The sequence below is a fragment of the Ranitomeya imitator genome, chromosome 2 (genome assembly GCF_032444005.1).
Source record: "Ranitomeya imitator isolate aRanImi1 chromosome 2, aRanImi1.pri, whole genome shotgun sequence".
Taxonomy (NCBI): Eukaryota; Metazoa; Chordata; class Amphibia; order Anura; family Dendrobatidae; genus Ranitomeya; species Ranitomeya imitator.
The window spans coordinates 525,777,681-525,800,959 of record NC_091283.1 but is presented as its reverse complement, the minus strand read 5'-3'; the positions used below and the strand labels follow the sequence as shown (position 1 = coordinate 525,800,959).

Genomic DNA, 23,279 nt, shown 5'->3' with positions numbered 1-23,279 from the left:
CATGTAAACTAGATATGTAAATAAGGCCTAAGGAAGTATGGCATATTTCCAGGGTGAGGACGGGGGGCACCCCCACAGTGATGGACCCTGACACAGGTGACAAGGGTAGGAGGCTAGTTATTGGGGCTGCTCTCCAGTCTTCTCCTCTCCTCCTCCTGCCCCGATGTGTAGGAATTCTCTAGTAATGGAGGAGGTCCTGGCATCCGTATTCTTACCTTGTCATTCTCCTATATACGATACAGATGTATGGTGGCAATGCCCAATGAAACCAGTGCTCTGCCTTCTGATCACTTTGACCTCTTTAAACCAAGGCATGTCTTCTTCTCCTGCCTCAGCATTTATTTTACTTCACAGTGGAGAAGTCCTGGTCCTGGGAGACTGGCATCTGCACGGAGTTTTCGTAATTCTGTTTACAGGCGGTGTGGCACACTGTGGGCAGCACTGGATTAGGAACACTGGCGAGGTTTGAGACTGCTTATATTGGACGGTTATTAAAGGGCTTGTTTAGCCTTCAGATCTTTTCCGGCTTGTTACCACATGTTGCCCCGTATCCAAAACACAACTGTACGTTCTCTCTGTGAATTTAATCAAGAGGATGTGTACAAAATAACTCCGGTATGCCCTGCATACCCATCGGTTCACCACAGGCTGTTTTATGCCAGCCCGGTATGTTTTCCAACCCTCCAGATATTAGGGAGTTGCTATATACCGTATGTGTGTTAATTATAGAATTCTTTTATGGAGTAACTTTTTAAGTTTACCTTCCAAGATGTCCGATCACACAATTCTAAGAGAAGTGAGCATATGGAGGTGGCTGTAGGTAAAGTGGGGCAACGTCGGACATTTTTGCTGTGTGTGTGACTGCGTTGTAACTACAGAGTAATGCATTGTGTATTGTCGGCTCGGGAGCGGAGGGCTCTTCATCTGTGTGACATATTCTGTAAGAAAGCAGTGATCATTCCTTTTCAGGATACACGTTTTCTATGTTCCCTGTAGAGATTTAATTCCCATAGGTGAGATCTCTGCAGCAGCTCCAGACACGTCCTTAGTCCTGATTCTCAGGAGTAACTAATGGCCAGGGGCTGTGTAATGAGAACACTGGGTGTATACTATCGGAGCATGTGCAGCGGGCATCTTCCAGCCATCGTTCTTTACTACATTTAAAGAAGACTTGGCATTTGACCTAAATATGGCATTTTTGTACTTGACATAAATGCTGCTGTTCTACTGAATCTGGTGGAGTTTTTCTGCTGTTCCTGTGCCTCTACGTTCTTGAGATATGGCCACCTCAAACTCGTATGTACGGTAAAGCAAGCTGTTAGCCAAGTGGGTGTGATCCCCAGCTCTGCAATATGGAAGTAGTCTGGAGGACCACACCCAACTGGCTATGAAAACTTAGTTTATCTAGTGGGTAGATAAGGCCATATCTCATGAACAGAGAGGCTCAGGGACTGAAAATAAGTAATGCCGCACTCAGGAGAACTGGCTATTTACACCAGGTTAAACATTGCAGTACGTTTGGTTTTGTTCTCCTGTAGCATGTCATGCTAGAAGCTTCTCCATAACTGGATGGCCACGCTAATCCATGGGAAGAAGCCCTCATGCTGCTCTCAGGGCTCTTTGGGTGACTCTTGGGGTATTTTTACTGTTGAGTAATGCGCAATGAAACATGACTGTACAGCTGCCGCGTGTCAGCTGTGTGAGCGGCATGGAGGGAGTCTGTCATTCCAACCATTTGTTCCTTCACATTCTTCAGCGGCATTGCAAATTTATTACTTACTGGTTTTAAAAGGTTATAAAACCTAATTTATGCTAATGCTGCTATAAATAATGGGACTCCTAGATAATCTACTATATAATTGTCTAAGGGTCACTTCCGTCTTTCTGTCTGTCACGGATATTCATTGGTCGCGGCCTCTGTCTGTCATGGAAATCCAAGTCGCTGATTGGTCGTGGCAAAACACCCACGACAATTGCCATGACCAATCAGCGACTGGCACAGTCCGCCGGCAAAATGGCCGCTCCTTCCTCCCCGCAGTCAGTGCCCGGTCCATACTCCCCTCCAGTCAGCCCTCACACAGGGTTAATGCCAGCGTTAATGGACCGCGTTATGCCATGGTGTAACGCACTCCATTAACACAGCTATTAACCCTGTGTGACCAACTTTTTACTATTGATGATGCGTATGCAGCATCAATAGTAAATAGATCTAATGTTACTAATAATAATAATAAAAAGGTTATTCTCACCCTCTGACGTGGTGCGGTGTCCTCGGCAGTGCAAGCGGCAGGTTACGATGCCAAGGATGCTATGCGAGAAGGACCTTCCATGACGTCACGGTCATGTGACCGCGACGTCATCACAGGTCCTGCGCTCATACCAACCCTGGGACCGGAAGCTGCCGCGTGCGCTGCACACAGGCGCCAGGACTTCAATTGGCCCTCGGAAGGTGAGTATATGTTTATTTTTTATTTTAAGTCTTTTTTAACCACGCATATAGTGCCCACATTGCTATATACTATGTGGGCTGTGTTACATACTGCGTGGGCTGCGTTATATACTACATGGCTGCTATGTATTACGTGGGCAGTGTTATATACTATGTGGGCAATGTTATATACTGCGTGGGCTGTGTTATATACTGTTTGGGCTGTGTTATATACTGTGTGGCCACTGTTATATACTGCATGGCCTGTATTAACGCATCGGGTATTCAAGAATATGTCGTGGCCTGTGCTATATACTATGTGGCTGCTATATACATACATATTCTAGAATACCCGATGCATTAGAATCGGGCCACCATCTAGTCAGAATAATAATGATGGTATCAGACACCTTCTTGGCAAGATAGATGCTTTTGAGATCTGATCGTTGTGCCTTTCCATATAAAAGTCTCTGATTAGAAATATATGGGGTTGATCCATACAGAGAATTGCTAACTATTATTTACATGGTATAGTTCTGTTATTAAATGCTAGTTGAAGAGTATGGTAATTTTTTGAGATGACCGCATAGGTGTGACTGCAGTTTAATATGCTGATGATTAATTAGAAATGACCGCCTGGAGGGGGGCACTGTATCATTCTTTCCACGGAAGCTTCTATGCATTATATAGTTTGCTGAATTCCTCAGCCAATAAACACTACAGGTGGTTGCAACAGTGACACCTGGAGGCTAAAGAAGGTTCTGCACCTTGATTAAAAATCATAATAATGGAGTTTAAAGGGAACCTGTCAGTAGGATCAGCCCTTCTAAGTCGTCTATATGGGCACGGAGGTCATAGAAATTTGAATCAAACGATACCTTGATATCTCCCTCCAATGGCTTATTCCTGGGAAATCCACATTTTTCTTTATATGTAACTGAGCTGTTAAGATCTTTGGGCGTGACATAGATCTCCCCGATAGTCTACTTCCAGTGCTTATATTGAATAAAATTGAAGGGGGGTTGGGCGCGTTACCAGTGTGAGACATACAGTGGCTTACTGTCTGCTCTATCAATCTGGTACACTGGTAACACTCCCTTTCATTTAATATAAGCGCTGGAGGCAGATTCTCGGGGAGTCTGTGCCCGATCCACTGATCTTAACAGCTCATTTGCATATTAAGAAAAATGTGGGTTTCTCTGGAATAAAACATTGGATGGCAGATATCCAGGTATCATTTTATTCAACTTTCTGTGACCTGCATGTCCATATGGATGGATTAGGAGGTTTATCCTACTGACCGTTTCCCTTTAAAAAATAATCTTACCATAATGTGTAATTTTTTTTTACTTTTTGTAATTACTGCTAATCTCCTAAATCTGGTATTATTTATTTTTTGTCCATGCTATTCTCCATTCCTGAAATATGGCTAGTATTGTTTTAAGCCAACTAGGCATGGTCGTGAAGAAGATACTTGTAGAGAAGAGTTGATGACCGCGCTCACATGGCTAAAAAGATAATAGTTCTATGATTAGAAAAGGAGGCCATATCTCAGGAGCGGAGAGGAGCAGGAACAAAAGAAAAAAAAAAGCCAAATTCTGCAGAAGAGCAGCAGTTACACCAAGTAAAAATGACATATTTATAGCAAGCGACACAGTCTCTTTAAATACCATAGTTCTGTGTATGCTATATAAGTTAATGACCAGAAATCTTGGAAGACTCCATATATTTTGCACATATTTCCGTTTTCGTCCAGATTTTATTATCTCTGTAACTGTTCTTTCGGTCCGTTGGCTTAGCTCAATATGTAAACTCTAAATAAGATGCTCAGTGGTAACATGAGTGCACCAGATCCATGTCTGTTCAGGTCATGTCTTCAAGGTCAATTGTTGTTTTTTGTCCCAAAGGCAAAGATGAAGCTCGTATGCAGCTGGACAGCGTCCTGCAGGATGTCAATGACAAGTACATGCTTCTTGAAGAAACGGAGAAGAGGGCTGTCTACAGAGCGTTAGTGGAGGAACGGGGCCGCTTCTGTATGTTTGTGTCTTTTCTGAAGCCTGTCTTGGTAAGTCCAGAAAGGTCATGCTTGCAGGGTGTTGTTGTCAGAAGCAGTCTAAAGTTAACAATCTGATAATTAACATTTGTGTCCCACTACACTGGTTATTGGCCTTAAAGTTCCCCGTGCATATTGTTGAATTACCTTTTTAAAGTCACTGTAAAAAGAGATCAGAGACACGTTGCAGCTGAGGTCCGTGTGTTGCGTGCCATATTGCCACTCAATCTCATCAAGAAATTTGGACAGCGCAGCAATGTCAGACTTGACCTATGGGAAAGAGAGGCACTGTGCAAAAATAAATGGACTTCCGTGCTGTGTGACTGAGCCAGTAAAATGAATAATGGGCCCATTATACAAATGGGACATATTTGGTTCTAGTTGTGACTTTGATTCAGTTTTGTAATCCTGTTTATTTTGTTTTTTTTTTCAATAATAGGATGAGGAGATCGGCATGCTGGGAGAGATAACTCATTTACAGACCATCTTAGAAGATCTGACAAATCTGACAACAGAACCAACGAAACTGCCCCCCATGAGTGAACAGGTGTGTTTCTTCTCATAAATTGAAGGAATAATTTGGGATAGTTCACACATTTCATATACAGTCAGATATTCGTTCTAGTTTTGGTGCGCTAATCCCTGTCACACCGTCACATACCTGTATCCATTTCCTAATGCAAATATACTGGGAAAGGCTTGTAAAAGTAAATTGATGAATTTGAGAGAAGACTAACATCTAGGTTTATTATAGACACGAGTACTTAAAAAACAACCAGGAGTTTTGGATTATTGACCGTAAAGAATGCCTGCATTGAAAATCTACCTGGCCATACCCAGCAGTGCCAGGCAAAGCACCTGATAAGAGTAGGAGGAAATTAGTATTTCGAGAGTAATCATCATTATTTGTAGGTTTTCTAAATCAAAGGTCCCTTGTGTGCTTGTCTGCACAGTCTCGGGAGGCTGGCCAGGTTCATTCATAGCAGGAATTGGGAGTCTATCACCGCAGATATACACGTGGTGTCCAGGGAATATGGATAGGAGCTGGCTTGCAAGAGTCCTTTGTATTATCGGACTATGAACTCACTCCTAGTTCCTTCCTCTGACCTGTTTCCTAGCGGAGTGCATGTTGTAATCTGCAGACATTTCACAGGACACTATCCTCACATTTAGTACTCAGAACTAATGATCTCTTAACTTAAAATACAATGGAGCATATGGAAGCCTAAAGCCCTGTTCACAAACCGCAATTGTGCAGTTCTGTTGTGGGTTCCCTCTTACGTCTGGGATTCAGATAACCTGCAATTGGGCAAATGGCATAAACAAAGTTCAAATAAACTCCGTTTTTTTCCTGAACATATCCGTTTGTTCAGGCAGGAAGAGAAAAGTAGCAGAAATGAAGTGTGAACAGGGCGTAATACAGTGGTCCCCCAACCTTTCTTACCTTGAGAGCCACATTCAACTCAGAGCGAGGATGAGGATGAGGAAAAAGCCAATATGCTAAATGACTTTTTTCATCAGTATTTACACACGAAAATCCTATGGCAGACAAAATGTCTAGTGATAAAAATTCCCAATTAAATGTCACCTGCTTAACCCAGCAGGAAGTGCGGCGGCGTCTAAAAATCACTAAAATTGACAAATCTCCGGGCCCGGATGGGATACACCCTCGAGTACTGCAGGAATTAAGTACAGTCATTGATAGACCATTATTTTTAATCTTTAAAGACTCCATAATAACAGGGTCTGTGCCACAGGACTGGCGTATAGCAAATGTGGTGCCAATATTCAAAAAGGGAACAAAAACTGAACTCGGAGATTATAGGCCAGTAAGCTTAACCTCTACTGTGGGTAAAATCCTGGAGGGCATTCTAAGGGACGCTATACTGGAGTATCTGAAGAGGAATAACCTCATGACCCAGTATCAGCACGGGTTTACTAGGGACCGTTCATGTCAGACTAATTTCATCAGTTTCTATGAAGAGGTAAGTTCCGGATTGGACCAAGGGAACCCAGTGGATGTAGTGTATATGGACTTTTCAAAAGCTTTTGATACGGTGCCACACAAAAGGTTGATACATAAAATGAGAATAATGGGGATAGGGGAAAATATGTGCAAGTGGGTTGAGAGCTGGCTCAGGGATAGGAAACAAAGGGTGGTTATTAATGGAGCACACTCGGACTGGGTAGCGGTTAGCAGTGGGGTACCACAGGGGTCAGTATTGGGCCCTCTTCTTTTTAACATATTTATTAATGACCTTGTAGGGGGCATTCAGAGTAGAATTTCAATATTTGCAGATGACACTAAACTCTGCAGGGTAATCAATACAGAGGAGGACAATTTTATATTACAGGATGATTTATGTAAACTAGAAGCTTGGGCTGATAAATGGCAAGTGAGCTTTAATGGGGATAAATGTAAGGTCATGCACTTGGGTAGAAGTAATAAGATGTATAATTATGTGCTTAATTCTAAAACTCTGGGCAAAACCGTCAATGAAAAAGACCTGGGTGTATGGGTGGATGACAAACTCATATTCAGGGGCCAGTGTCAGGCAGCTGCTACAAAGGCAAATAAAATAATGGGATGCATTAAAAGAGGCATAGATGCTCATGAGGAAAATATAATTTTACCTCTATACAAGTCACTAGTTCGACCACACTTAGAATACTGTGCACAGTTCTGGTCTCCGGTGTATAAGAAAGACATAGCTGAACTGGAGCGGGTGCAGAGAAGAGCGACCGAGGTTATTAGAGGACTGGGGGGTCTGCAATACCAAGATAGGTTATTACACTTGGGGCTATTTAGTTTGGAAAAACGAAGACTAAGGGGTGATCTTATTTTAATGTATAAATATATGAGGGGACAGTACAAAGACCTTTCTGATGATCTTTTTAATCATAGACCTGAAACAGGGACAAGGGGGCATCCTCTGCCTTTGGAGGAAAAAAGGTTTAAGCATAATAACAGACGCGGATTCTTTACTGTAAGAGCAGTGAGACTATGGAACTCTCTGCCGTATGATGTTGTAATGAGTGATTCATTACTTAAATTTAAGAGGGGACTGGATACCTTTCTGGAAAAGTATAATGTTACAGGGTATATACACTAGATTCCTTGATAGGGCGTTGATCCAGGGAACTAGTCTGATTGCCGTATGTGGAGTCGGGAAGGAATTTTTTTCCCCAATGTGGAGCTTACTCTTTGCCACATGGGTTTTTTTTGCCTTCCTCTGGATCAACATGTTAGGGCATGTTAGGTTAGGCTATGGGTTGAACTAGATGGACATATAGTCTTCCTTCAACCTTAATAACTATGTAACTATGTAAAACCACTGAGACCTTGTCCCCCTCCCATACAGCCAGCATAATTACACCCATGGGTGCCTACTTTTAGTATTCTTGTTCAAGCACACCCTTCATACTATCACATTAAGCTTCCAGCCCCCTCTAACTATCCGTATCATCCTACCTCCAACTTACTATATTTATTTCTCTACCCCTTACCCCCACAAGTATATGTATTTCCAGGTCTTCTGTTCTGTACAGGACTACTCCTAAAAATCATGTCTGAAGATCTTCTCTTCATAGCTGGTTGCGAGACGAGGTGCAAAAGCAGTAAGCTGGCCGAGAGCCACACATCTTAGGCATGTCAGCCACATGCAGCTCCCAAGCCACAGATTGCGGACCCTGCCCCGATGAATGAGTGGAAGAGTTATGAACGTTTGTCCAGACAGTGTAGATTTTAGGCAGACTGACGTTTTCCCTTACATGACGGAAACCTAGCAATCTGCTGTAATCTGTGGGAAAAGAGATTTAATTAAGTATCACACAGTGTCCCTTCACGTCATTTGTTTTTGTGTGTAATTCAGGAGCGCACCTGTCCTCAGTGGTGAGAGTTGGGCTTTGTAACCAATCTGCAGTCTGGGAAAGAGATGACGCTGAACGTAGGACTGTTCTTTATGAAAGTGGTTGTCACATCTTCTATGTTCAGGAACTGTTCGTTCCCCTGCTTCTCAGCTTCCTGTGTGATTATTGACAGCTCAGACCAGCCGCATGGCTGAGCCGTTGGCCCAAACTTTGCGCGCTCTCGTGCAATACGTAGATTTAGGTTTGGCTTTATAGCATCGGAAGAGCCCATTGACTTTGAAGTTGACTAGATCCAGGCAACATCAGAGCAAGGCTTACAAAACTATACTACCGAGCTTGCAACTACTGCGCCCTTGCTTAGGAAACCAGCCAACTCTGATAGACTGCAAAGGTGGCAGGTAACCTTGGCAGCAATTAGTAAACAATAATATGTACATTCTTGAAACTGGAGAGAGGATTTTTAATACATGGCAAATTGCAATGTTGCTTTCGTTTACATGGACTTTGCAGTTTTGCCCCTTTAACAAGATGACACATGCCCTTTATCCTAATTTGCCCTAGGTTGTAGGACTATGAATTATTGAACCCTTCAAACTACCCTATTATAAAGCTGGTATGATATGTGTTACAATATTCTCTTGAGGTTCCTCATAATATTTCATGCAAGCATTGAGTGCTAACAATACAGAGGCCTATTTTTATCCGGACTGAATGTAAGGGGCATGAGCAGTGACTCAGGACTCTTTTATTCTCTTCTACAGGTGATACATGATCTGAAGAACTCGGATTACAATTTCATTTATCAGACCCCGCCCGCTTCACCAAGTGGAACCTTATCACGAAAGGCCAGCACCAACAGGTACTGTACAGCGGATTCCAGCGTATGTGCTGATGTGTGTAGCCAGAGGGAATTACTTTGGTGCTGCATACGCCCTTGTTTGAGCCCACACAATTTGTGACATTGAAGTACATGCATGTTGTATTCCTTACATCACCTTACTATGTACTGTCATTTTGTACTCTTTGCATGGATCAAGTCATCCATCGTATCCTTCCACAGCTGGAAGTCTACTCTTTCCACAGACTTCAAAGGTATTAAGCAACCTATACTTATTAGAAGATGTCTTTCCTTCACTCACGGCGCCTTTGATTCTCCTTTTGCACTCGGTGTAGAAAAATGCTTCTATCCTGATCCTGATGAATACAGTCAGCAGCCCTACAGGACCACTGACTTGGTTCTCACATTAGTTTCAGAGAAGTGGCGCTGTCATGAGTTCTCCCCCAACACCCTCTATATCTGAACTCTTGGAAATGCGAGACTTGCTGTTGCCCCATGCTGTTGGTATGCTTTTAGTGCAGATATCTGTCTTAGGTGTCCAGTTTTGTTTTTTGGTTTTTTTTTTTTTGGGGGGGGGGGTGTTATTTTGTACCTATGTCTAGATCTTAAAGACTTAACATGTCTATATTAAAATAGATCTGTGAGATATTAGTAGTTGTACCAGATGATTCCAGAAGATGGTGGCATAGATGTGCAAGAAAGTTCTCAGTTGATGTAGGTGGTAAGTGGTGGTTCCGTTATCGGAACTGTAGGAGTGTGAACCCTAAGTATATGGACCGTGTGTGTATGTCTGGATTGTGGTTGGCACTAAATTGATTGAACACTGATTTGGTTCGGTTCCGGTTCTATCGCGTAGCCTAAGCGATTGAACAGTGTGTGAGAAGTGTAGGGAGACACAAGCAAACCCAATTCATGTTATGTAGAACCACCCTGGTTAGGGAAGAGTGAAGTAGAACACCTTATTAACTGAGACTTGGGTGAATAATGTGGAACATGACCTGGTGGGTTTTTTTTTTGTTTGTTTTACATCTGAACTTCGTACTTGGGAGCGCAATCGGCTATCCATTCTGAGATTGTTGTGTCAAGTGTGAAAATCATTGCAAAAATTTGAAGAGCGAGGGGTATCCCAGTTAAATACCCAAAGGATAGACCCAGCAGTTTGCATTCAAGAAAGGCTTCAATCAGTCCCTTTCTTTGGACGATTTAGACCTGGAGCATAACCGGCGGATTGCTCTTCATTATGACCTATGTATATGGGTTGGCATATATGTAGGTAATAGTCGCTAAATTCAATTGATACACAGATCAGCATTTAGGAGAGATACATTATAGATGAACTGTAATACTCAAATTTGCCCTAAAGCACCACTCCAGCGATTTTGTTTTTTTTCAGTACTGGAGTGGCACTGTAAGTGTAATCCCCCCCCTATTCTTCTTCCAGCAGCTTGACCTTTTACCGACGCCGCTCTGGTTCCATGGTGCCATCTTGTGCTCGTAACTTCTGACTTGCCAGAAGTTAGAAGTTGCGTCACAAGAGCTCAAAGCAAGTCAGAGAGCTAGGACCAGGCTCTGATAGACTTGTATTGGGAACTATGAAACACTGAAGATGCCAGCATGGCACTTTTCGCCGGAGACCGTCGGGAGCGATACTGGAAAAGGATAAAGGTGGCGGCAGGTGAGTATGAGACACTCCAGGGGCAAAAAAGAAAACCAAAACTGTTTGCTAGGGCACAGTCAGACTTCTGTATTACTGGCACATCACAATCCTCGGACTGGCCATAGGCTCTCATGACCTGAGCGTGACAGCAAGTATTTCTATGTAACTGTCACGCTCAGGTCAGGATAATTGCCAGTCCGAGGACAACCTATTTAACAACCTATTTAGTGAAAAATGATATGATTCCTATAAAGTATGAAAGCCATTTGGGCACATTTTGGTCCTGTTTGTCCTGTGTGGGCCAGGCATGTAATTTAGTAAATTATAACACTTTAGAAACTTGCATAATGTGCAAACGAAGTCTGGTGCTGTTGATGCTGTTTGGGGTGTATTTTGTAGCATATGATAATCCAGAAATTCTTCTACTCAAAGCATTGCTAGCAGCATGACCAGAAGATGCAGGCTGGAAAAAGGGCTGATAGAAAGTGGTCTAGGTATTATTAAAGACTTTTACTAATAACAAAAGTGGATAGGATCTACATGCTGTACCATCTCCTGCATTGGGGTTTGCCTCACTGTTTTGCTTTACTTCTGCCCTTACATGAAGACCTGGGAGCTGTGCTGCCCATGTCATGCACCCTCCCTCCAGAACAAAAGGCATAGCTCTCGTCATCCCCCGGCCTTCTCTCGGTTTCTGGATTTTGTCGCTTTGTTTTTGTTGTGGAGTTTTCTGTTTTTGTTGTGTGTTGCTTTTTGTGTTTTGTTGGGATACAAGCTCATAGATGCAGGCGCATGGCAGCGCTCTCTGACAGGCTGCCAATTAGCCGGGGAACTCTGTGAGAGGAAGAGATTTAACAGATGTTGGAAAGCAGCAGAGCAAATGGAAAGGCGTTTTTTTTTTTTTTTTCGGTTTTTAGCAGCTGTTAAAAATAGCATCTGACCCTTTTGTCAAAGAGATGCTCATCGCAGAGAGGGAAGGGGGAGGTCAAGATGTTCTCTGCTTAGCATGCAATAATAATCACTGGCCTTAATGCATAGAAACCGATATTGTGGATGGTGATGGAAACGTTTGTGGGGGAATGGGGGGAAAGAAGGCATCAGAAATGTTCATGTTTTACTCAATGTATTCCGTGCCAACACTCTCCGGTAAATCTGCTGTAAATACTCAGTGTGCACATACTCTGAGTTCCGCCAATACAAACCCATTTCTTTCTGAGAATTAGTGGTGAATAGCTTCTAATGATTATGCTTTGCAAAAAAGAAAAAAAAGAGCATGAACCGCACATCCCAAAATCATAAGTTGATCTAAAGCCGCTAGGCAAAAATTTATATAACTGAACATGAGGTTTTCAGTTTAACATTCTGATCAGACTGTATGAAGCCCACTGCCACGTCACGGCAAACCTCGTAGTGGGTCCTACCGTCCTAATGGAGCGGAGCCGTGCGGCGCCCACCGCCACAGCGGCAATGCACCAGCAGGGCAGACGGCCTGTTGCCCCACAGCACCCATGCTGCAAGACTGAGCCCCCATGACTCCAGACCGCGCCGCCCCACCAGCACAAAGCCACAGCAACAATGGCCGCCACACAGCACCAACACCAAAATGAAAGGTCCTTTAGGGCGGTAGGGCCTACTACGAGGTTTGCCGTGACGTGGCAGTGGGCTTCATACAGTCTGATCAGAATGTTAAACTGAAAACCTCATGTTCAGTTATATAAATTTTTGCCTAGCGGCTTTAGATCAACTTATGATTTTGGGATGTGTGGTTCATGCTCTTTTTTTTTTTTCTTTTTTGCAAAACTTCTAATGATTAGTACACCATAAAGGCTTCCCAGCTATAAGGGAACTAAGGAAGGCTGGCCACACTGGCTGGGACTTGTAGTCTTTAGGAATCAGATTACCTTCTGAAATCCATAGGAACTTTTAAGACCATTTATTTTTTTTCTACTATTTTGAATTGAAGAAAGGAATCTGATGGCTTTGTGGATTATCAAACTTTCTTTTCCATGACTACGGATATCTGTTATTTAAACTATAAGCTACTTTGAGGTTCACAGGCCCCCTGGCCGAGCCATGTAGTAACACGTTGGAGATTCTTCCCTGGATATGTTTTAGCTCTTAGATTATAGTGTCCTCTTTCTATATGGCCATGTAAGGATCCTCCGACTCTGCCGTGTTTGGCAAGAGGAGATTTTCTGCTTCTTGTGGTTAGGATTAGTGAAGAAACCTACAGGCTGTTTATAAAGGATGAATGTTTTCAGACTTCTAAGGGCCTCTCTGCACTAAGGAAAGGCAGACTACTAAGAGATTACCTAAGAGGAAAAATGTGTTGTGGCGCAGGTCTTCTGGGAAGTCACTTTCGGAAAATAGTGCTTTCTAAAAGTTGATTAATCACGATGGGGTAAATTTAGGAAAACAATATGAAAGAAAGATTGTCTGTTTCTAATAGCAACCATCACAACACAGAATTTTTTTCAAGTGAAGAATAAGCTGCGCTCTGATTGGTTGCTGTGAAGAAGTGAGTTTTTTCCTTTTAGAATGTTTAAGACTCTCCCCCAATGTCCTCATTATTCTTTCTTGAACTTGTTCTTTGTAATATTGTTTCTGTTTTTGAAAAAGTGGGCCACAAATGTTTCTTGTTCTGTAACATAATAAAATCTTATAGCACCATTATCTGTCTGTGTTATGGCCGCAGTGCTTTCGTCATGTCAACAGCTAACATCACCTCTGATCTCTGTGGCTCAGATAAGATAGACAGTGCAGCAGTGATGTGAGCTGTCAACTTGGCATCACCGCTGCTGCCAAAAAATGAGACCAGAGCAGTGGTAGTGAGCCGATGCTGGTCACAGAGGTGATGAGTACTATCTGATTTTGTTACATTGCATTTTGTTATGTTACATGACCGGAAATGTTTGGGGTCCACTTTTCTAAAAGTGGAAAATCGATTTAACTAGCACAGCCACCTCCAAGGCATAGAACATGTAATCGATATGTAGCTGTCAAAAGTTAAAGAAGGAGTTAACTTCTGGACAACACCTTATTACTCCCCCCAAGGTGCTGCATAAATTAAATTAAATATACAGTACAGACCAAAAGTTTGGACACATCTTCTCATTTAAAGATTTTTTTGTATTTTCATGACTCTGAAAATTGTACATTCACACTGAAGGCATCAAAACTATGAATTAACACATGTGGAATTATATACTTAACAAAAAACGTGAAACTGAAATTATGTCTTATATTCTAGGGTCTTCAAAGTAGCCACCTTTTGCTTTGATGACTGCTTTGCACACTCTTGGCATTCTCTTGATGAGCTTCAAGAGGTAGTCCCCGGGAATGGTCTTTCAAAAATCTTGAAGGAGTTCCCAGAGATGCTTAGCACTTGTTGGCCCTTTTGCCTTCACTCTGCGGTCCAGCTCACCCCAAACCATCTTGATTGGGTTCAGGTCTGGTGACTGTGGAGGCCAGGTCATCTGGTGTAGGACCCCATCACTATCCTTCTTGGTCAAATAGCCCTTACACCGCCTGGAGGTGTGTTTGGTGTCGTTGTCCTGTTGAAAAATAAATGATGGTCCAACTAAACGCAAACCGCATGGAATAGCATGCCGCTGCAAGATGCTGAGGTAGCCATGCTGGTACAGTATGCCTTTGAATAAATCCCCAACAGTGTCACCAGCAAAGCACCCCCACACCATCACACCTCCTCCATGCTTCACGGTGGGAACCAGGCATGTAGAGTCCATCCGTTCACCTTTTCTGCATCGCACAAAGACACGGTGGTTGGAACCAAAGATCTCAAATTTCGACTCATCAGACAAAGCACAGATTTCCACTGGTCTAATGTCCATTTCTTGAGTTCTTTAGCCCAAACAAGTCTCTTCTGCTTGTTGCCTGTTCTTAGCAGTGGTTTCCTAGCAGCTATTTTACCATGAAGGCATGTTGCACAAAGTATCCTCTTAACAGTTGTTGTAGAGATGTGTCTGCTGCTAGAACTCTGTGTGGCATTGACCTGGTTTCTAATCTGGGCTGCTGTTAACCTGCGATTTCTGAGGCTGGTGACTCGGATAAACATCCTCAGAAGCAGAGGTGACTCTTGGTCTTCCTTTCCTGAGGCGGTTCTCATGTGAGCCAGTTTCTTTGTAGCACTTGATGGCTTTTGCCACTGCACTTCGGGACACTTTCAAAGTTTTCCCAATTTTTCAGACTGACTGACCTTCATTTCTTACTAATGATGGCTACTTGTTTTTCTTTACTTAGCTGCTTTTTTCTTGCCATAATACAAATTCAAATAGTCTATTCAGTAGGACTATCAGCTGTGTATCCACCAGACTTCTGCACAACACAACTGATGGTCCCAACCCCATTTATAAGGAAAGAAATCCCACTTATTAAACCTGACAGGGCACACCTGTGAAGTGAAAACCATTCCCGGTGACTTGAAGCTCATCAAGAGAATGCCAAGAGTGTGCAAAGCAGTCATCAAAGCAAAAGGTGGCTACTTTGAAGAATCTAGAATATAAGACATAATTTCAGTTTTTTCACACTTTTTTTGTTAAGTATATAATTCCACATGTGTTAATTCATAGTTTTGATGCCTTCAGTGTGAATGTACGATTTTCATAGTCATGAAAATACAGGAAAATCTTTAAATGAGGTGTGTCCAAACTTTTGGTCTGTACTGTATATATGCTGCTCAAAAATAAAGGGAACACTAAAATACCACATCCTAGATATCACTGAATGAAGTTTTCCAGTTTCAAATCTGTATTAATTCCATAGTGGAATGTGTTGAGAACAATAAGAATGATTAAATGATTTTACATTGATAAAATGATCAATGTAAATAAAAATTAATATCCCATGGAGGTCTGGATTTGAATTGATATTCAAAATCAAAGTAGAAAATCAAATTTCAGGCTGATCCAACTTCAGTGGAAATGCCTCAAGACAATGGAATGATGCTCAGTAGTGTGTGGCCTTCATGTTCCTGCATGACCTCCCGACAATGCCTGGGCATAGTCCTGATGAGGCGGCGGATGTTCTCCTGAGGAATCTCCTCCCAGACCTGGACTAAAGCATCATTCAATTTCTGAACAGTCTGTTGTGCAATGTGGCATTGGTGGATGCAACGAGACATGATGTCCCAGATGTGCTCAATTGGATTCAGGTTTGGGGAACAGACAGTCCAGTACATAGCATCAAAGACTTTTATCATGCAGTAACTGCTGACACACGTCAGCCACATGAGGCCTAGCATTGTCATGCATCAGAAGGAACTCATGGTCCACTGCTCCTGCATGTGGTCTCACAATGCGTCTGAGGATCTCATCCCGGTACATAATGGCAGTCAGGGTACCTCTGGCTAGCACACGGAGGGCTGTGCTGCCCTACAAAGAAATGCTCCCCACACCATTACTGACCCACTGCCAAATTGATCATGCTGGAGGATGTTGCAGGCAGCAGAACATTCTCCACATCATCTCCAGACTCTGTCACGTCTGTCCCATGTGCTCAGTGTGAACCTGCTCTCATCTGTGAAGAACACAGGGTGCCGATGTTGATTCTATCAATCTTGGTGTTCTCTGGCAAATGCTAATCGCTGTGCACTGTGTTGGGCTGTAAGCACAACACCAACTTATGGACGTGGGCCCTCATACCTCCCTGGAGTTTGTTTCTGACAGTGTGAGCAGACACATTAATGTTAGTGGTCTGCTGGAGGTAATTTTGCAGGGCTCTGGCACTGCTCCTGCACAAAGGAGGAGGTAGCAGTCTTACTGCTGGGTTGTTGCCCTCCCACAGCCCCATCGACGTATCCTGGTGTACTGGCATGTCTCCTGGTATCTACTCCATGACTTGGACACTGTGATGAGACACAGCTACCATTCTTGCCACAGCTCGCATTGATGTGCCATCCTGGATGAGCTGCACTACCTTAAAAACTTCTGTGAGTGAGAGCAGTGATTAGATGCAAAAGTGACCAAAACAGCCAAAGAGGATGAGAACAGAGAAATGGTTTGTGCTAACCCCCTGTAGAACCACTCCTTTATTGGAGTTATCTTGCTAATTGCCAATCATTTCTACCTGTTGTCTGTTCCATTTGCACAGCAGAAGGAGAAATTAATTTACAATCGTTGTTGTTTCATAACTGAACAGGTTGATTTCACAGAAGTGTGATTGACTTGGAGTTACATTGTGTTATTGAAGTGTACCCTTTATTTTATTGAGCAGTGTATTTACCCCCAGACACTGCTGTTCTCAGCCTGATGTCACCTGCCAGTCTCATGACATAAAGAAAGTTTTTTGGCCACTGATTTGTTTACTGTCCAGGTGCAAAAGGGCAGAGAGCGGAGCAATGGTGCTGGTCCGCAAGGTAAGTGTGTGTGCACATATATATATATATATATATATATATATATATATATATATATATATATATATATATATATATATATATATATATATATATATATACATACATACATACACAGTACAGACCAAAAGTTTGGACACACCTTCTCATTTAAAGATTTTTCTGGATTTTCATGACTGAAAATTGTACATTCACACTGAAGGCATCAAAACTATGAATTAACACATGTGGAATTATATTCTTAACAAAAAAAGTGTGAAACAACTAAAATTATGTCTTATATTCTAGGTTCCTCAAAGAAGCCACCTTTTGCTTTGATGACTGCTTTGCACACTCTTGGCATTCTTTTGATGAGCTTCAAGAGGTAGTCACCGGGAATGGTTTTCACTTCACAGGTGTACCCTGTCAGGTTTAATAAGTGGGATTTATTGCCTTATAAATGGTGTTGGGACCATCAGTTGTGATGTGCAGAAGTCTGGTGGATACACAGCTGATAGTCCTACTGAATAGACTATTAGAATTTGTATTATGGCAAGAAAAAGCAGCTAAGTAAAGAAAAACGAGTGGCCATCATTACTTGAAGGTCAGTCAGTCTGAAAAATTGGGCAAACTTTGAAAGTATCCCCAAGTGCAGTGGCTAAAACCATCAAGCGCTACAAAGAAACTGGCTCACATGAGGACCTCCCCAGGAAAGGAAGACCAAGAGTCACCTCTGCTTCTGAGGATAAGTTTATCCGAGTCACCAGCCTCAGAAATCGCAGGTTAACAGCAGCTCAGATTAGAGACCAGGTCAATGCCACAAAATGCTAGCAGCAGACACATCTCTACAACAACTGTTAAGAGGAGACTTTGTGCAGCAGACCTTCATGGTAAAATAGCTGCTAGGAAACCACTGCTAAGGACAGGCAACAAGCAGAAGAGACTTGTTTGGGCTAAAGAATACAAGGAATGGACATTAGACCAGTGGAAATCTGTGCTTTATCTGATGAGTCCAAATTTGAGAACTTTGGTTCCAACCACCGTGTCTTTTTGCGACTCAGAAAAGGTGAACGGATGGACTCTACATGCCTGGTTCCCACCGTGAAGCATGGAGTAGGAGGTGTGATGGTGTGGGGGTGCTTTGCTGGTGACACTGTTGGGGATTAATTCAAAATTGAAGGGTATACTGAACCAGCATGGCTATCACAGCATCTTGCAGCGGCATGCTATTCCATCCGGTTTGCGTTTAGCTGGACCATCATTTATATTTCAACAGGACAATGGCCTTAAACACACCTCCAGGCTGTGTAAGGGCTATCTGACCAAGAAGGAGAGTGATGGGGTGCTACGCCAGATGACCTGGCCTCCACAGTCACCCGACATGAACCCAATCGAGATGGTTTGGAGTGAGCTGGACCGCAGAGTGAAGGCAAAAGGGCCAACAAGTGCTAAGCATCTCTGGGAACTCCTTCAAGATTGTTGGAAGACCATTCCCGGTGACTACCTCTTGAAGGTCATCAAGAGAATGCCAAGAGTGTGCAAAGCAGTCATCAAAGCAAAAGGTGGCTACTTTGAAGAACCTTGAATATAAGATATAATTTCAGTTGTTTCACACTTTGTTGTTAAGTATATAATTCCACATGTGTTAATTCATGGTTTTGATGCCTTCAGTGTGAATGTACAATTTTCATAGTCATGAAAATACAGAAAAATCTTTAAATGAAAAGGTGTGTCCAAACTTTTGGTCTGTACTGTGTGTGTGTGTGTGTGTGTGTGTGTGTGTGTGTGTGTGTGTGTGTGTGTGTATATATGTATATATATATATAATTTTTTTTTTCTTTTAAGGGGGTGCTAAAACATTATAAAAACAATGCTCTATTCTGTCTGTCAGGTATTTCATTCCAGCTCCATGAAGGCAATTACACTTCTGGGGTGCCACTTCTTTTGGAAGAAAGCAGGCTTGTATTTCTAATCAACTCCCTTTATCCCTTTTTGGTTTAAATTAACATTCTAAAATTGCATAGTATATAAAAACCATATAAAAAGTGAAGCAAAGTTTGGAGACAGTATAAAGTCTGTAAGGTGTAATGATGTGCTCACAAAGCTGTGCTCCTAAGGTACGGTATATGTCTAATTCTTTGCATAATTTATCAAATCACATTTTCTATGGTTTAGTGTCTTTTGGCTCAGAGCACGCATTGCTTCCTTATTAATGCGTGTTTCCATTTTATCCAATAACGAGCATAGTGACAAGGGGCACGCCACGCCAATAATATTGCATTCCTTCGCTCTTTACATTGTTTTAGTGAAGATATACACATGATCCGCTGGGTCACAATCATGTGAAGAGTTTTTGCATATCAGAGAATTGTTTCTTCAATGAATATATTTGCTCATAGGTTGAACAGGTATTAGAAGAGGCTGTAGATGTACTAATACACCTCTGTACAACCTCTGACTACATATGTCATGAAGCATTACTTGCCTGAAAGCACCATATGACTGCACACCCGCAGGAACTCCATGTGGCTCCTTAAACCGCAGATTATTGCCGCTAGTGATGAATGGTTGGTGGCCTGTTTAGTCAGAAATTGAATCATATTTTCTCACAATTTTTTCCTGAGAGTTTATTAAAATCCATGCATATATGCATATATTTAAGGTGTTGCCCCAATTCAAGAGCCGACGAGTCCATTCATTGTATTGGGAACTGCCTGAGAAAGCCGAGTTCTGTATTCTCCCATCTCAAGCACTGCCATAAGTAATAAATAGAGAAGAGGCATGCATGAGCCCCATTATCGAAATCAGCAGTAGGACCATCTTGTATATAATCTTTTACGCCGGTGTGGAAAAATTCCACATCATCGCGTCTGTCTCCGAATTCATGTAGAGATAGAAGGTTTTGCCCAAGCCTACATATACAGAAGATCTGTGGTTACTTCTCGAAGATGTTTGGCGCAACCTCCATGCCGAGTTTCTTCAAAACCTGTGTGCAAGTGACCCTGGAAGGATTGTTGTTTTGATGTTGTTCTGAAGGCAAAGGACGTTCACACCAAATAATGATTTGATTTACACTTCTCTTTTGTTCATGGACTTTGCATTTTGTTAATTGTTAATAATAAAAGACTTCTGTTTTTTTCAAAGCATTCTTACTTTACAGCATTTCTTTCCACACCTGCCTAAAACTTTTGCACAGTACTGAAAATAGTAACCATTTTTCAATGACCAATGCTAATTTATCATCACAGTGATGTTATCAGAAAATGGCGCTGTACAGTACCGTGTAGTCCAAAGATGACTGTGACAATGATCTACCAGAACTTGTAGCTCCATTCAAGCTGGGGAACCACAGGTTTCCTAAATCTGAGCTGTCGAAGCGCCACTCAGGAATAGTGTGCGAGTGCCACCTAGTGGTAGGAGGGTGTAATCACCCTGCTGCGACTACTGAACTGGAACGTTTCTGGCATGATCGGTTATTTGTGTCTTGTCAGCAGCCACTATCACTGAATAGAATGACATCAGCAAAGCCTTTTACAGATCATCAGTGTAGACGCTTCTTTTGAACATTTCGTAATTTTACCTGACCATCAATATCTTAATCCCTAGCCAGAAGCCCCCAGCCTCTTTTTTTTCAGAGGGTGCTTGGATTCCACAATCAATTAAGGTTACTATAGGTCAGCACGATGCCTAGCCCGCCCGGCTATCGGATATCTTCCATTCCCAGGTGCCGTCTACTTTTACATTCCAATAGAAAGATGTTTGACTGGGTGAAATAATAGTCTCTTGTGACCAGGACGATCAGTCACCGGGGTTTGCTGGAATGAAAGGCTTCTTGTTAGGAATGTATTAGTCTGGCTGCATTGTCCAGGCTTTACACTGGGGTAGTATCTCGCAATTGATGTTTGTCACCGTTCATACCCTGCTGTAAGGATCTATGCTCCCCTTGCATACTACAAAGCTATCAAGCTGGGTATATACCAGGTTCTACTCATTTGTGGTTTTCACTGAGGAAATATCTGTGTAAAATTGCATTCTCTTTTCTCTTGGTTTTTAGTGTATAATAAAAGCTAAATTCATGACATTTAAAGGGGCTCACTGGGAGTGACATATTGATGGCCGGTCCTTAGGGTAGGAAATGAGATTGGTGGGGTCCGGCACCTGGAACAACCCCCACCAGGCAGCAGCCAGATCTAAGCCCTGTACGTTGCTTAGTGGCAACAGCCATAGAGCAAACAACGGTATTCCTGTGTTCGTCCTCATGCATCACTTCTATTTGGCCACTGCTGGAGCAGTATTCAGCTGATGTAGGGGGTCTCCTACCCCCACTGGTCTTATATCAAGGACATTCCATCAATATTTCAGTCCTGAAAAACCCCTTTATTGAAGCAATTTGCATGTTTAAATGGCCTAACACATAGAAAGTGCAAGTGACAAGTATCTTTGAAATATTTGAAAAATGTAATTCTTTCATTTGTCAACCCCAGTTATCTACATGGATCAATAAGGCATGTCCCGTCCATGGACTCCATCTCGAGCTCAATGGAAACCCTTCATATTCGTCCATCTTCCACCATAATGCTGGAGACGCTGTTCCAGGTAATGAGAACACTTGTGTCCTACATTTTTTTTTATCTTCTTAGTTCTTAGGCGATGGTATTAGTGATGGAGCGGAGACCTCCTTCACTGATTGCTAGAGGGAACAGGAGCATTTGAGCTCCTTTTCGTTCAGAGGAAAAAGGTTCAGAGGTTTTTCGGGATATTGCATTAATGGCCTGAACTAGGGCCACCATTCGTTTTTGATGGGCTCCATAGTGGAACGAAGGAGCAACGGTGGCAAGTGAAACATTTTAACCCCTTAACTGAATTGCCTAACACCGCGATGTACCCTCTCCTTGTTCTTTTTCCTCTGAACGAAAAGGAGCTCTAATGCTCCTGTGAATTCTGCTGCCCTCTTGTTCTGTTGGTCGGTGGGGTGGCTCCATAAGAAAGTCTTCCCACTGATGATAAATTGGTGACCTGTCCTAAGGATAATGAAGTTCTAAGTAGTCTGCCCGGTGACGGTACCGCTAACACTGCACCCATGGGGATCACATATTCACAGGACACGACGACTTGCATTTCGGCTTGCAGAAGTGACTGTGCTCTTTGTAATGTGGCACACATCCAACCCATACATACATTGATTTTGGACCTGGGGCACTTGATAAAAGATGAATCTCTTTATTGACTGCTTGAAGTATCCTTAATGGTACTTCACCAGAAAGAAACTTCCCCTTACTGGGTCAGTAGCTGCCAACCCACGCCTTTTCTGCTAAGCATAGAAGCAAGCAGAAGAGGAAGTACTTCACATTGAAGTCCCTCTTGACATTTGCTCCTTGAACTAAAGACTTTCCTGGTTCTCATAGTGTTTGTAATGCTGCTGATGTTAAATACCCATCACTCTAAAGATCAAAAATACAGTTTATTCCATCAGTGAGGAAACCTTATCACTGCAGGATAATATAGGTACATGGTGGAAGGAACCCAATCAGTGGTGTTTCTGGATTGATGACTTGCTTTGAGTTTCTCCAGACCATAAATGTTATGATATGGGGAAAGGAGAAGAACCCTAAGATGTATGGTATAGCCTTGTTAAGCAGCACTGCAGAAAATTATTTGCTTGTAAATTTCTTATCAGCCATAGTTGAGCTGTTTATTTTATCCCAGCTGTTTCATCCAGACACTTTGATCCTTTTCTTATGGGCAGGTGTCGGGTGATACCAATCCTGACTACCAGTTCAGTACCTGCTCTCCTATGCAGACAGGTGGCCAGTCACTGACTTCCTATTAACAGGATGACAACATCCACTATCAAATTCCCCTTGGCACCTCCACGCTCAGCTTCACCCTCCTTGTTTCCCTATATGTCCTCCAATGCAGAAGAAAATATAATTTTTTACTTTATAAGAGCAGGTATATAGTGTCCATGCAGTGAGTAGCCTCTAGTGTTAAAAGGGTGGTCCGAAGCAAATTCATTTTGTTACCAACTCCCTATCTATTTAATTTCATAATCTAAACTATTTTCTTATGTTCTTGATTTAA

General features: G+C 42.5%; 1 protein-coding gene across 2 annotated transcripts in view; it reads left to right on the top strand.

Moving 5' to 3' along the window:
• LOC138664842 (protein MTSS 1-like) overlaps window positions 1-23,279 on the top strand; it is a 192,022-nt gene that overhangs the window by 160,253 nt on the left and 8,490 nt on the right. For both annotated transcript variants that reach the window (XM_069751837.1, XM_069751836.1), the window contains exons 7-10: window positions 4,336-4,493; window positions 4,921-5,028; window positions 9,113-9,210; window positions 21,683-21,794. In XM_069751837.1, coding sequence (XP_069607938.1) covers window positions 4,336-4,493; window positions 4,921-5,028; window positions 9,113-9,210; window positions 21,683-21,794 — 476 coding nt within the window. The remainder of the gene's footprint in view (window positions 1-4,335; window positions 4,494-4,920; window positions 5,029-9,112; window positions 9,211-21,682; window positions 21,795-23,279) is intronic.